Raw genomic sequence first — 14,214 nt, 5'->3', positions numbered from 1 at the left:
TAAAAGACATCTGAAGGCAGCCCTGTTTAGGGAAGTTTTTAATATTTAATGCTGCATTGTTTTTAACACTTGATTGGGAGCCGCCCAGAGTGGCTGGGGAAACTCAGCCAGATGGGTGGGATATAAATAAATTATTATTATTATTATTATTATTATTATTATTATTATTATTATTATATTGCATTGTTGTACTTGGCATCGTGTTGCCTAGGATATTACCAACATGCCTGCCTGCCCCTCTCCCTCCGAGAGGTTGGGTTGGTCGGGCCTCCCGCCCTTGCCTCTCCACTCCCACTCGCAGCTGGCACCATTAAGCAAAGCAGTCTCAGCTGCATGTAAAACACTTTCTAAGCAAGCAAATGGGCCTCCTCCTCCAATGAGCAGGAGAAGAGGCACCCGTGGGCGACATGCAGAGAGGGGCAGGTAGCAGTGGCAAAGCCAGGCGTCGGCGGAAACGTGTGAGCCTCCTCCAAGCCTCTGCCCGCCCCATGCCACCAGCCTACCCAAGGAGGGAGAGGCAGCGAGCAGCTTTTTCTCTCCATCATGTCTGTGGGGCTTGTTCTGGCCGCCTTCCTGGTGGGGCGCATGGCTGCTGCCAGCAACTCTAGCCAGGCCCTCTTTAACCTGCCAGGGGACTTCATCATCGGGGGCCTCTACCCAGTCCATAGCAATAGCACTGAGCGGAACAGGACCCGCCCACTCCAGCTGCCTTCCTGCGAGAGGTGAGAGGGCTGGTTTTTTTGTGTTGTGTTGTGGGGATGAGGCTCCTCTTTCTTCTCCCATCCCTGAAGCAGAAATCAGGGCTGTTTCCTCAGCATGCTTCACCCCCTTTGACTCTTCCTCTGTCTTTGGCCAGCTGGTGGGTGACCGTTCATGGGCACCTGGTTGTGGGGGCAGCAATGAGGAGGCTGCAAAAGGTGCTGAGGAACACAAAAGGGGGTCTGGCTTCTGGCTGGGTCAGACCAAAAGAGGTCCACTTCGCCCAGCCTTCTCTGCTCAGAGCAAGAATCTCTCAGATAGGACTGGGGTGCAACACACAGCATCTTTCTCTAACAGTTGTGCACACACTTTTTCCTTGGACTGTCACAAAGCTGGGAGGCCAGGAATCGGGGGGGGGTGCAACATCGAGACTGTGGGCCACAATTGGCCCTCCATCCCTCTCTAGCTGCCCTGGGCATGCCTCTCCCCGAGACACCCACCCCTACCATTTTAGGAGACCTCTTCTCCAACCACCCTCCCTCTCTGCCTGCTGGCAAGTAAACTTGGAGTCTGTTTATAACTAGTTTTGACCTACAAACCCTTGCACGGCTTGGGACCTCCACACCTCGAAGGACTGCCTCTCTGCATGTGAACCCAGCTGGAATGTGCACTTGTCATCTGAGGCCTTTCTCTATACCCTCACTCCATGAGAGGGCTTGGAGAGTGGCCTTTTCTGTGGTGGCTCCCTGTCTGTGGACTGCTCTCCACAGAGAGCTTGCCAGGCGAAAACATTCCTCTATTCAGGCCATCGGCCGTTAAATAATCTATGGCCTGTTAAATGTGTGTTGGGCTGGGGGCTGGGGGGTGGGACTGTTATTATGATTATTTAATTGTGCTCCATATTATGTTTTTTATCATTATGCTCCATAAACTATGTCCTTAATGTTGTACACTGCCCTGGGATCTTTGCATAAGGGGCAGTATATAAATCAAATTAATAATAATAATAACTACTTTTTTATATATAAATTTATTTGGTTTTTTCAGATTAAAATTTTACAGTCACATATCCAACATACAACATAGAAACATGATTCCAGAGAATCTCCTGGACTTCCTTCCTCCCCTTTGCGGGTCCTATTGTTAATCATTTCCTCCTGCATCTTTTATAATAATCCAAATTTTTTACCTCTCCATTGTTTCCAAACTTCACCGCTAAACTACAAGTGTTATTCCAATCCTACTAATGATTTTAACTGTTTGCAATGGTTTTTAAGATAAATTATAAATTTCCCCCATTCCTTGTTAAAGTTTTGGTCTTCCTGATTTTTGATTCTTCCGGTCATTTTAGCCCTTTCGGCATAATCCATCAACTTGATCTGCCATTCTTCTCTGGTAGGGTTACAAATTCCCACAAAATGTGTGTGTGTTGAGGTACCATTTCTACAGGCTTAATTGAGCTCCAAATTTATTTCCTCAGTCTAAACCCTTCAGGCTATGTTCATTTTCAAGCCATGAGGCTGGCTGTTGAGGAAATCAACAATTCTTCTACTTTGCTCCCCAACATCACCTTGGGATACCACATATGGGACACCTGTCAAGAAAGCCTTTACCTGCAAGCCGCCTTCCAGCTCTCCCCACACCAGTGGTGCCGCTCACACCAAGGAGGCTGTTCCCAGAGAGTCATCGGTGTGGTGGGTCCTGACTCAGCCGAAATGATGCAGCTGACAGCAAGAGTCTTCACCTATTACGGCCTTCCGCAGGTGAGCTGCTAAATTGATGCTATGCATTAGTCTCGGTGGCCTTATTGAGAAATGGTTTCAACATCCGACTCTGTTGCCGTCTCTGCTCTGCCGAGGTGGTGGGCCTACAAATGGTCTGGTTCGTTGTGGTGTCAGCCATATTTGCGTTTATGTGAACTAACTGTTGCCAGAAAAGCTGTGGAATGAACCTCAAGGGATTCTCAGGCACCAAGCAACTAGGCTGGGAGAGGGAAGGAAGACCCCAAAGGCAGCAGTTAAGTCAGCCAAATCCTTGCTAGGCCCTCACCAGTTGGGTGAATGTGTAAAGTGGAACTGGTCTGGAAGCTTTGACTTCCGCAGAATGCGGCAGGCAGGTTGCTCCCAGGAGAGGATGTCCCAGGGCTATACTGGTTGCCAGCATGCCGCTGGGACAGGTTCAAAGCTCACATGTTAATTCATTCACAAAGCCCTAAGCAACTTGGGCACTACATGTAAAATATCCAAATGACAGACAATAGCAAACACAGCAGGTGGCTGAGAGGTGCCTGCAGCTGCCTCACCCAGCAATGTAGGCGGCTTGGGAGAGTTGGCAGCGCCCGCTGTTCAGGGCCATGGCTCAGTGGGCACAGCCCCACTACCACAATGCTTGCATGCAGAAGGTCCCAAGTTCAACCCCTGTCAGGGACTGGACTGAGGAGGAATGGTGGAGACTGCCCTCCCCTCCCCTCCTCCTGCACTTCCCAAAGAAGAGGGAGAGACAGTATAGATTTAGAACAGCGGTTTGCAGAAGGTCACAGTTCAGAGGCTGCAGAAGGGAGAAGCTGGGAAATATTGGGAGAGGAACAGAGAAAAGAAGCAACACCAGGGGAGAGACAGTTGACAGACTCAGTGACTTGAGAAAGCATTCCACACACACCCCTCCTAGGACCCAGCGGGCATTGAAAGTAAAACAGAAAGCTCAGAGGCAGAAAGCACAGATCAGCCAATGTAGGGATGGCATATAATAGGAGAGATGGAGGGGTTTACTCAGAGCAACGCCATTATCCAAGAGAGACTGCATTTCTATGTCCAGGGGCGGAGGAAGGGGGGGCGGTGGGGGCGGGTCGCCCCAGGTTTCACCACTGAGGGGGGTGACAAAATGCCAGGCAGCACCCATCGCGGGGCCTGCAGCATGCCTGAGCCACGCATCTTTCCTAGGAGTGACACAGTGGCTTGGGCGCCCGCAGACTCCGCACTGCCCCAAACGGTCTGCCCACCACCTCCCCCTCAGCTGTAGGGTAGGGTGCCCCAGGCACCCAATCAGCTTGCTCCGCTGCTGTCGATTTCTCTCTCTGTGAATATTGACTAAAAGACATTGGTAAGAGCTTCTTGTCTTTCCCTTACTGGCAGACTGCCGTGAGGGAGGGGAAACAGATTCCTTGAAGCCTGACAATCCCCTTGCAACTGGAATCTCCAGGCAGGGCTAGGAAACATTTCCTGCTGCCAGGCAGTGTCAACCACATAGAACTAGGTGTATGTTGTTAATACGTTGTTTAATGGCCAGTGGTTGCTCATGTTGTAGTTGTTAATGTTTTTGTTTTTTCAATTTTTTTTATTGCTTTTCAAAATTTCAAAACAAACAGACATACATACATCCTGTTTAAATCTTGGTAACATTATTAAGTGACTCAAATCCCCTTGGTTGAATTTCATTATATATCATTATAACAGTTTTCCAAAATCTATTTTTTCAAAAAAAATAACTTGGTCACTTAACATCTTTCATTCTTTCTAATTTAACTTTAAACATCTTAAAACTTATCCTTACATATTTGAATCCTAAGCCTGTCTATTTATTTGCAAGCTTTTCCAATTAAGTTATCTTAACATATTTAGCTAAATAGTCTTTAAATTTCATCCATTCTTCCTGATACTCCCCCTCCTTCTGGTCGCGGACTCTTCCAGTCAGGTTGGCCAGCTCCAAAAAGTCCATCATCTTCATCTGCCAATCTTCCACTGTTGGTATTTCTTGTGTTTTCCAATTCTTCGCTAACAAAATTCTTGCTGCAGTTGTGGCATACAAAAACAATTTAACAACTTTTTTTGGCAATTCCAAACCTGTTATTCCAAGAAGAAAGGCCTCTGGTTTCTTAATAAATGTATATTTCAACATTTTTTTCAATTCGTTATAAATCTTCTCCCAGAAGTCTTTCACCTTGGGGCTGTAGTTGTAAATGTTTTTAAACTTGGTTGCGAGTATTAGGTGACTAATGGATGCGATAAACGAGAGCTCTCCCACTTCCTCCATCTGCACCTGGTAAGAACACACGCTGCCCTGGGCACTCTCTGAGCTGTGCACACACCATTGCATATTGCCCTCCTGCTTTTGAAAACGTGCCTGTCTCCTGTCCAGGTCTCGTACAGTATCAAGGAAGAGATCTTTGCTGACAAGAAGCTTTTTCCGCTGCTTTTCCGTACAATCCCAAGCAATGACCATCAGGTCTCGGGGCTCATCTCCTTGATCTTGGCCTTCGGCTGGGAGTACGTCTCCGCTGTGGACAGTGGCACCAAAGCCAGCGAGAAAACAGTTCAGTCTTTGATTGATAAGGCAGCAGCCAAGGGCATCTGCATTTCCTACCAGGGGCTGATGACGGCCGATCTCCGCATCTTGGAAAGCCGGCTGCAGAGGGTGATTGAGAACATAGAGAAAGCCAGAACCAACGTTGTCGTCGTCCTTTCCAATGCGGTCATTACCAGGAAGTTCTTCCACGCTGTCATCAAACTGAAGATCAAAGGCAAAGTCTGGATTGCACCCGAATCCTGGATCTTAAGTAACACGATTGCTTCCATACCGAACATTGAGGAAACAGGCACTGTGCTTGGACTCACCGTCAAGCCAGTCAAACTGCCTCAATTTGTACACTTTGTTGGGAAAACACTACAGCGCTCCCCGTCAAACAAGACAGATGGCCCTTTGCTCTCTGAGGCCCCAACGGTGGAGGCTTGCTCCCAGTCCTGCGATGAGAACCAACTGCTCTCTCCGGACGCTTTAGCCAACATTTTGAACAGTTCCGTTTGGCAGTGGTCTTTCTATTCGTACGCTTCTGTCTATATCCTGGCCGAGGCCCTCCACAACCACTTGGGGTGCAGCCTGCAAGGATGTCCAGCAAGCAAGGAGTTCAAGCCACGACAGGTAAGAATAACAATAACAATAATAATAATAACAATAATAATAATAATAATAATTTTTATTTATACCCCGCCCTCCCCAGCCAAGGCAGGGCTCAGAGCGGCTTACAAGCAATAATAAAAACAAGTTGAATGATTACAACTTAAAAACAACATTAAAATATTGAAACATTAAAATATTAAAATGTAGCCTCATCGCAGGAGGAGAAGGAAAAGAAAAAAGAAAGAGAGGGAGGGAATCAAATTGGCTCCAAGCCAATTTAGGTACGAGGGTCCTAGGCCATGAAGGGCTTTAAAGGTCAAAAGCAGCACCTTAAATCTGACCCTGTACTCCACCGGGAGCCAGTGCAGCTTGAAAAGCACTGGGTGAATATGCTCCCATGGAGGTAAGCGCTACGTTCAGGGGAGCAGGTGTTGCATGACACCGCTGCTGCTGCTGTTTTGATAAATAGCATCCTTTCCCCGGGTTTTTCCTTTCAGCTCCTTTGCTCCTTCCCAAACATCTGGTATATTTGGGATCAGGCTGCTCCATATCTCCCTTTGCTCAAAGGAAGCGCCTGTCCTCAACCCTCAATGCCTGGAGGAAGTCGGCTTGAGGCACCAAGGGACTAAAGCGCATTTGCCACTCGCCTCCCTCCTGTGTCCATGTGCAACATGTCTAGTTGTATTATTATTATTATTATTTTAAATTTTTTCTTTTTCTTTTTTTCTTATTATGTTTTTACTGAAATTTTATTGGTGTTAGCCGCCCTGAGCCCAGCTCTGGCCGGGGAGGGCGGGGTATACATTGAGGGGCAAAAAGTATTTGATCCCCTGCTAAATTTGCCTGTTTGCCCTCTGACAAAGAAATGACCGGTCCGTAATTTTAATGGTAGGTTTATTGTAGCTGTGAGAGACAGAATAACAACAGGAAAACCCCCAGAAACCCAGAAGACAAAAGTCAGAGATTGATGTGCATTATAATGAGTGGAATAAGCATTTGATCCCTTTTGCAAAAGATGACTTGGTACTTGGTGGCAAAACCCTTGTTGGCAATTACAGAGGTCAGACGTTTCTTGTAGGTGGCCACCGCCAGGTTTGCACACATCTCAGGAGGTATTTTGTCCCACTCCTCTTTGCAGATCCTCTCCAAGTCAGTAAGATTTTGAGGCTGATGCGTAGCTACTCAAACCTTCAGATAGAGTTAAACGGGCAAATTTAGCAGGGGATCAAATACTTTCCCCCCCCTCACTGTAAATAAAATTTGTTATTGTTGTTGCTGTTGTTGTTGTTATTTATTGGTGGTGTGACTTAATAGCATCCGATAGGTGTCAGCTAGCGCCTCCGCAGTAATGGCTGCGGCCAGAGCAGTTTCCCCAGCTCACTGGGCTCAGAGACCCAAGGCAAGCGGGTGGCATTCAGATGTCAAAGGCAGTAGCTGCCTTTAGGATCAGGTGCCCTGAGGTCATGGGAGGAAAGGGAAGAAACTTGAAGCAGATCTCTCCCATCACCCGGGAGAGGAGTGGGTGTAGTGTCTATGCTTTCTTTTTCTTTTTTTTAAGGAATTTCCATGGGGGAGCAAGAGAGTGATAATGCCAAAAGGGCACTTTTAACCTTTTCATTAATTTTAACTAATTTAAATACATAAAAAATAAATGCCTTGAACCATGCATTTTAACAGCAAATCGTTGTACAGTGGTACCTCAGGTTAAGAACTTAATTCGTTCTGGAGGTCCGTTCTTAACCTGAAACTGTTCTTAACCTGAGGTACCACTTTAGCTAATGGGGCCTCCCGCTGCCGCCGCCGCACAATTTCTGTTCTCATCCTGAAGCAAAGTTCTTAACCCGAGGTATTATTTCTGGGTTAGCGGAGTCTGTAACCTGGAGCATCTGTAACCCGAGGTAGCATTGTAATTTAAAGAAACTTGGCATTTAAATTCTAACTAAATATGCCCAGAACGCTTGACATAATTTTTCTAGAAAATCCTGCTCAGCGTGAATCTCTGGAGAAGGCTGACATTGTCTCCTGCCTCCAGCTGAAATAAAGCAAACAACAGGGATCATCATCTCTCAGGCCAATGTTTAGCTGTGCTACCCACACATCCTTCAACAAGCACAGTAAGCCCCTCCCCCTGCACCCCCAAGATGCAATTATCTTCTCATTTCAGTTTTATGAAGCATTGTACAAGGTGAACTTTCCTCTGCAAGACAACACCATCACATTTGGCCAAGAGGGAGATCTGTTCCTGGGCTACAGTGTCGTCACCTGGAGCTGGGAAAATGGCACGGCTACTTTCAAGATGATCGGCAGCTACAGTTCCCAAGCCCTGAATATCAACAAGTCTGAAATCAGTTGGCCAGCACCAGGGAATCAGGTAAGATACCAGGCGAAACACCCAGAAAGAAGGAAAACACGGGCGATGCTGGATGGGGATGATAGATGTTGGGAGAGAGAAGTTTGGAAGAGATTCTTACTCTCCATAGCAGAGCTAAGCACAGTGGCAGAAGCTCCAATTTACATCTGCCCACCTTTAAACAAATGTTCCCCACATAAATGCTCAGGCTAGAATAAATCACAGGGACTTAGCTTTCCAAATAAGTGAAGCTTTTACTCACAGAGATTCCAGAAGTTACAAGAAACAAGTCTCTATCCACTGGCAGTAAAAATAAGAAAGAAAAGGTTCCAAATGACTCCGAAAAGAACTTGGTTTCCATATGAAAAGAATCATGCAATCTGTTAACGTAAAGACGCAGGCTTTAAAATCTCCTTTTTGGAGAGATTCAGTTCACTTGCAGGGAATCCAGTTGCTTATTTCAGGAAGCACAGAGGGGGAAAGAGAGAGAAGGGGTGGGGAGGAACCTGAGCTCAGGTTAACCCTTTCATTCACACAGCTGTGAGTCAGTAGCTAGATCTTACAAAAGATGGGAGCTGTACTCCAAGCATCTGGAGGACATCAGATTGGGGAACAGCTTGGGGCTTACTTTGACATAAAAGAACCTAAGAGCAGCCATCTGGATCTGACCCAAATGGCTCCTTCTGCTCCGGCATTCCGTTTCTCAGTGACCAAAAAGATCTTTCTGAGAAGCTTCATCTTGCTGCTTCCTTGACATCCACATTTTGCCTATCCAAGGCGTTGCTGCAGCTCCTGGATAATTTAACTTGCTTTCTTGTACACCTTTTCCAGCTTTACAATATCCTACATTTTAATTTTTTTCATTCATTCATTTAGACAAAGTAATAATCATAAATAAATAAGAATAAACATGTGTACCCCACCACTGAGACCATTCCATTGTAACTATCCAGCCTCCCAAAATTTCAACACCCTTGTGATGGTTTGACCTCCTTCTGTTTTAACAGCACACTACATTTTTCTGATATAATATCCTACATTATCCTACATTTTTCTCAACATAGATTTGCATAAAAGCCTTGTGATATTGGCAGACTGATTTGTTATTCCTTTTTAATGACACCTTTTAATGACGGATACCACACTGGATGCAGTGCAGTGAACTACCGACTGGCTTTCATGAGTCGCCAACAACTCAAATGCCTCCACCTAACCAAACTCTCCTGCTCTAGGTCCCCAAATCATATTGCATAGCAGTGTGTGAAGTAGGTCAAATCCGAAGCAAGCAATTGCTGGAGGAGTGTTTATGTCGCTGTGACGATTGCCTGGAAGGCACCTATCAAAACGAAACAGGTGAGTACAAACACCGCGTGGCTCAGGGAGCCACATTTGTGAATCTGAAGACCGGCATCCGCTATGAGCTAGACAAGTTCTAGCTCCCTCCCTTGACTCAGAGGACATCAGTGCCAAGCAGGCAGAGGCGGAAGGCAGGAAAGAGTCCCAAGGTGTAGGAGTTAAGAGTGTCAGCTAAGGTGCTAGGTTCAAATCCCCATTCATGAAGTCTTTTGTGATGGCGCCAATTCCGCCGAATGAACAACAGTCCAGGACAGGAACGCAAAGGGCCTCTGCTGTTCACTTTTGCCTCTATCCCTTCATGGGCTGACAAAGGGTCCTCTGGAGGGTTTGTTTTTGTTCTGAGTCGCAACACAGCTTCTCCCTCTGTCCTTTTCCCCTCTCCCCCAAGCAGAGACTCAGGCAAAGGGCTCTTTGTGGACGGCAACACAGGCTCCAGCAATTGTCTCTATCTGTGACTCCACGACCTTTGCAAAGGCCCATGCCGAACTTTGCACAGAGTGTGGGGCTCTGAAAAGCCCCAGGAAGCTCACCAGCTATAAGACACCATCTGGGGAAAAAGTGGGATTAAAAAAATAATTAATTATTACGTATGATGATGATGATGATGATGATGATAGACTTTGCACAGAGACTGAGTATTGGCCAAAGCCTTTTTCACTGTCCACAATGGGAAGGCAGGGCTCAAAAGCAGAACTTTAGAGCTGGAAGGGACCCCAAGGGTCATCTAGTCCAACCCCCTGCAATGCAGGAATCTCAGCTAAAACAGATGGCCATCCAACCTCTGCTTAAAAACCTCCAAGGAAGGAGTGTCCACCACCTCCCATGGGAAACAGTTCCACGGTAGAACAGCTCTTACTGTCAAAAGTTTTTCCTGATGCTTAGTCGGAATCTCATTTCTTGTAACTTGAAGTCATTGGTTTGAGTCCTCCCTTCCAGAGCAGAAGAAAACAGGCTTGCTCCCTCTTCCATGTGACAGCCCTTTGGACATTTGAGGATGACCATTGTATCTCCTCTCAGTCTCCTCTTTTCTAGGCTAAACAATACCCAGCTCCTTCAACCATTCCTCGTAAGGCTTGGCTTCTAGACGCTTGATCATCTGAGTTGCCCTCTTATGCACATGTTCCAGCTTGTCAACATATCTTTCCAATAATAATAATAATAATAATAATTATTATTATTATTTATTATTTATACCCCGCCCTCCCCAGCCAAGGCCAGGCTCAGGGCGGCTAACAACCAATAATAAAAACAAGTTGAATGAATACAACTTAAAAACAAGATTAAAATACAACATTAAAACATTAAAATGCAGCCTCATCACAGGAGGAGAAAGGAAAAAAGAAAGAGGGGGAGGGAATCAAATTGACTCCAGGCCAAAGGCCAGGCGGAACAACTCTGTCTTACAGGCCCTGCGGAAAGAAATCAGATCCTGCAGGGCCCTGGTCTCATGAGACAGAGCATTCCACCAGGCTGCAGCCACTGTTGAAAAAGCCCTGGCTCTGGTTGAGGCTAATCTATCTTCCTTAGGGCCTGGGACCTCTAGGGTGTTGTTGTTTATGGGCCTTAAGGTCCTCCTTGGGGCATACCGGGAGAGGCGGTCCCATAGGTACGAGGGTCCTGCGCCGTGAAGGGCTTTAAAGGTCAAAACCAGCACCTTAAATCTGACACCCTGTACTCCACCGGGCGCCAGTGCAGCTGGAAAAGCACTGGGTGAATATGCACCCATGGCAGGGACCCCATGAGGAGCCTCGCTGCAGCATTCTGCACCTGCTAGAGTTTCCGGGACAGCTTCAAGGGCAGCCCCGCGTAGAACGAATTACAGTAGTCAAGCCTGGAGGTGACCGTCGCATGGATCACTGTGGCCAGGTCGGGGCGGGAAAGGTAAGGGACCAACTACTTGATGCGGCAAAGGTGCATCCCTAGCCTGGGAGAGATCCCTGCACGGAAGTCCTGGAGAGTCAATGTAGAGACAACAACACTGAGCTAGTCGGTGCCTGCCTTGGTGTAAGGCACTTTCTTCTACTTCTAAGCAGTCCTGCTGCTGACTGAGCTTCTCCTTTTGTCCTCTTCAGGTGGAGACACTTGCATCCTGTGCCCCCCGGGGATGTGGTCCCCTCTGAAGAGCAGCACCTGCTTCCCCCCGCTCATCACGTATCTCGACATCACCACCACCACCATCTTGGCCCTGGTGATCCTGACCATCGTCGACTTCTTCCTGCTCTTTGGCTGCTTGCTGGTTTTTGCCCTCCACCGTCAAACGCCGGTGGTCAAAGCGGCTGGGGGCAAGCTGGCTTTCGTCATGCTGGCCTCGCTGCTGGCTTCCTGCACCACCACCAGCCTGTTCGTCGGGAAGCCCACTGAGGTCACCTGCCTGATCCGGCAGCCCTTGTTCGCCATCAGCTTCACCGTCTGCGTCTCCTGCCTCCTGGTCCGCTCCTTCCAGATCATCTTCATCTTCAAAATGGCCTGCAAGCTGCCCCCCGGAGCCGCCAAGTGCTGGGTCAAGTACAAAGGCACCTACGTCTCGGTCGGCCTCAGCTGCGGCCTGCAGGCCCTCATCTGCCTCCTCTGGCTCCGCTTCTCCCCGCCTACATTGCAAGAGGATTTTGTGAGCGAGAGGGAGGTCTACCTGCAATGTTCAGAAGGCCACTTCATGGGGCTAGGAGGGGTGCTGGGCTACATCACCCTGCTGGGCGGCGCTTGCTTCGCCTTCGCCTTCTGGGGCCGCAACCTGCCCAAGAATTACAGCGAGGCGAGGCTCCTCACCACCAGCATGCTGGTCTTCCTCATGGGCTGGGGCTGCTTCATGCTCATCTACATCACCACCGAAGGGAAGGGCAAAGGGATCCCTGCCTTGCAGATGTTCACGGTGCAGACCAGCGTCTACGCCATCCTCTGCACCTTCTTCCTGCCCAAATGCTACCTGATCCTCTTCTGGCCGCAGTTCAACACGGTAGCCCATTTCCAGACCTGTATCCAAGCCTACACGGCCACAGTCAGAAACACTGAGCAGTGAGAAGCTTTCCTTGGGGCGGGGGGAAAGGCTGAAGCACCCGCTTCTCCCACAGGAGAAAGCCCGGAAGGACCGCGGGAAACCTTCTGCTTCAACAAGAAACAGGGGAGCCTGGAGACAGGGGCTGCACACTTCACCTGTGTTGTAAACATAGGGCGGGTGCTCGGAATCAGAGAACGTCTGTGCACCCGAGGGCCAAATAGCAGAAACTACAGAGCAAGGCTGCATTTATATATTCCAAGCTTCTGAGAATTCGGTGTAGAATTTCAATGGATTTTAGGGCAGAGGTTCAATGAAAACAGGATTGTCGATGGTGCTGCTTGGCTACTGCCAAAGAGCACTGGTCCACACATAAGCAACTCTCTCTGCCGCTTGTCTGTGTAATCTTTATTAGGGATCCTATGTAAGAAAGTGATAGCTGCTCCTCTTCCTTCCACCACCATCAGAAGGCAAGATCAAAGGCCCAAGTAAGACACCCTCTTTCCAGAATTAGGGCAGGGATAGGGAAGCCTTAGGGGGACCCGCTCTAGATGCAGCTGGAGTTATGCTTGTCGTCCTCATCCTCCCTGACTCTTGGCCACATGGTCTGCTGGGGCTGATGGGAACTGGGAGCTCACACAATATTGGGCAGGTCCCCATTCCTGGTACAGCAGGAAGGAGGAGGGTGAAGAGGAGTAAAGTCAAACTAAAGGAGAATCTGGGGAGGGGGCTGTTCCTTCTCACTTCAGCACCATCTACCCAGGGCAGCAGAATTATTTTACAAAGCTCTCTGTTGGTGTTTACAAACTGACCCTTAAGTGCAGTAGGAGTGATCTATGAAGGGGTATCCCCACTGTAAGGTGCCCCTGGTGCAAGGCATTTGACTGTTTTTGTAAATAATTTACAGGTTTGCTGCTAGGGTTTTTTAAACAACCAAGCGGTATATAAATTTTGTTAAATAGGATAAATCAATGCTTTGGAACACTTAGCCAAAAGTAAACTCGATTCAGCATCAATTCAACTCAGGTGTTATGCATGCTATTAAAATCCTTAAGTTCAAGTTAGGGTGCATGGAAGAATTGTGTTTTTGTTGGTTTTTGCAATGTTTTCCTTCATTTGGGGGGGGGGCAGTCGTACCCCTGCTGCGGACAAGTGTGTGTCTGTTTTTATGTTGGATGGCATCTCAAACAATTGAGCTAACTGCATTGATCCAAAGCTGCTTTCTTTCTCTTAAACATCTATAAATAGTGAATATGAAAATTAAGCCTAGAAGTCATTTGTGCATAGTCAACATGAAAAATGTCTCAACCATCTATGTATTCCCTGCAGTACTCTCTCAGAATCGCTCTTATTTAATCACTTCCCTCAACATTTGTCTTCTATTTGCATGACTTGACTAGGCAAACCAGATAATTTGATAAGCAAACACTGTTTTGCACGGAGGTCAAAATGCCATTTTGCACCTGTGATTCTGCAATTTAGGCTTCAAAAGGTTTGCTAGAAAGGGGGAATGGAGGCCGTGGCTTCAACCTATCCCTTGTCAGTTACTTGTTCCATTGATGGTCTGGCGAAATCTTGCATCTTTTTAAACAATGAAACAAATCCACCCCTTTGCCTATGCTGAAGCATTGCAAGACAAATACGTGGCTTCATCTGATAAAGCTTAGCTGAATTCCAGCCCCAGGATGGCTGCCCACCTAGCCCCAACTTCATATGGCTTCAAGGCCACCATCTTAGCAAGCCTGTTTTGCAACACATTTGGGTTGCAGGTGGTCACTGCTTAAGTTTTACAGTTCGGTGGTTTTATTTTTGCTGTTGTACTCACAGATTTTTTAAAATTGTTTTATTGGGATAAAAGATAAAAGAACAATGGGATGTGGATTGTTAAATAAATAAACAGGGCCACAAATACAAGACAAACCTC

The 14,214-nt window shown here is 47.4% G+C and overlaps 1 protein-coding gene across 1 annotated transcript; it reads left to right on the top strand.

The window, feature by feature from the left end:
- The first annotated feature begins 311 nt into the window (after nucleotides 1-311).
- LOC128419591 (taste receptor type 1 member 1-like) lies at nucleotides 312-12,329 on the top strand. Its single transcript, XM_053400480.1, has 6 exons — nucleotides 312-722; nucleotides 2,180-2,462; nucleotides 4,834-5,613; nucleotides 7,757-7,963; nucleotides 9,175-9,295; nucleotides 11,371-12,329. Exons 1-6 carry the CDS (start codon nucleotides 544-546, stop codon nucleotides 12,312-12,314), a joined length of 2,514 nt encoding a protein of 837 aa, XP_053256455.1. The 5' UTR covers nucleotides 312-543; the 3' UTR covers nucleotides 12,315-12,329.
- Nucleotides 12,330-14,214: the final 1,885 nt, after the last annotated feature.

Source organism: Podarcis raffonei, chromosome 8 (genome assembly GCF_027172205.1).
Source record: "Podarcis raffonei isolate rPodRaf1 chromosome 8, rPodRaf1.pri, whole genome shotgun sequence".
NCBI classification, from domain to species: Eukaryota; Metazoa; Chordata; class Lepidosauria; order Squamata; family Lacertidae; genus Podarcis; species Podarcis raffonei.
The sequence above is the reverse complement of the archived record's forward strand: the minus strand, read 5'-3'. Positions and strand labels throughout refer to the sequence as shown.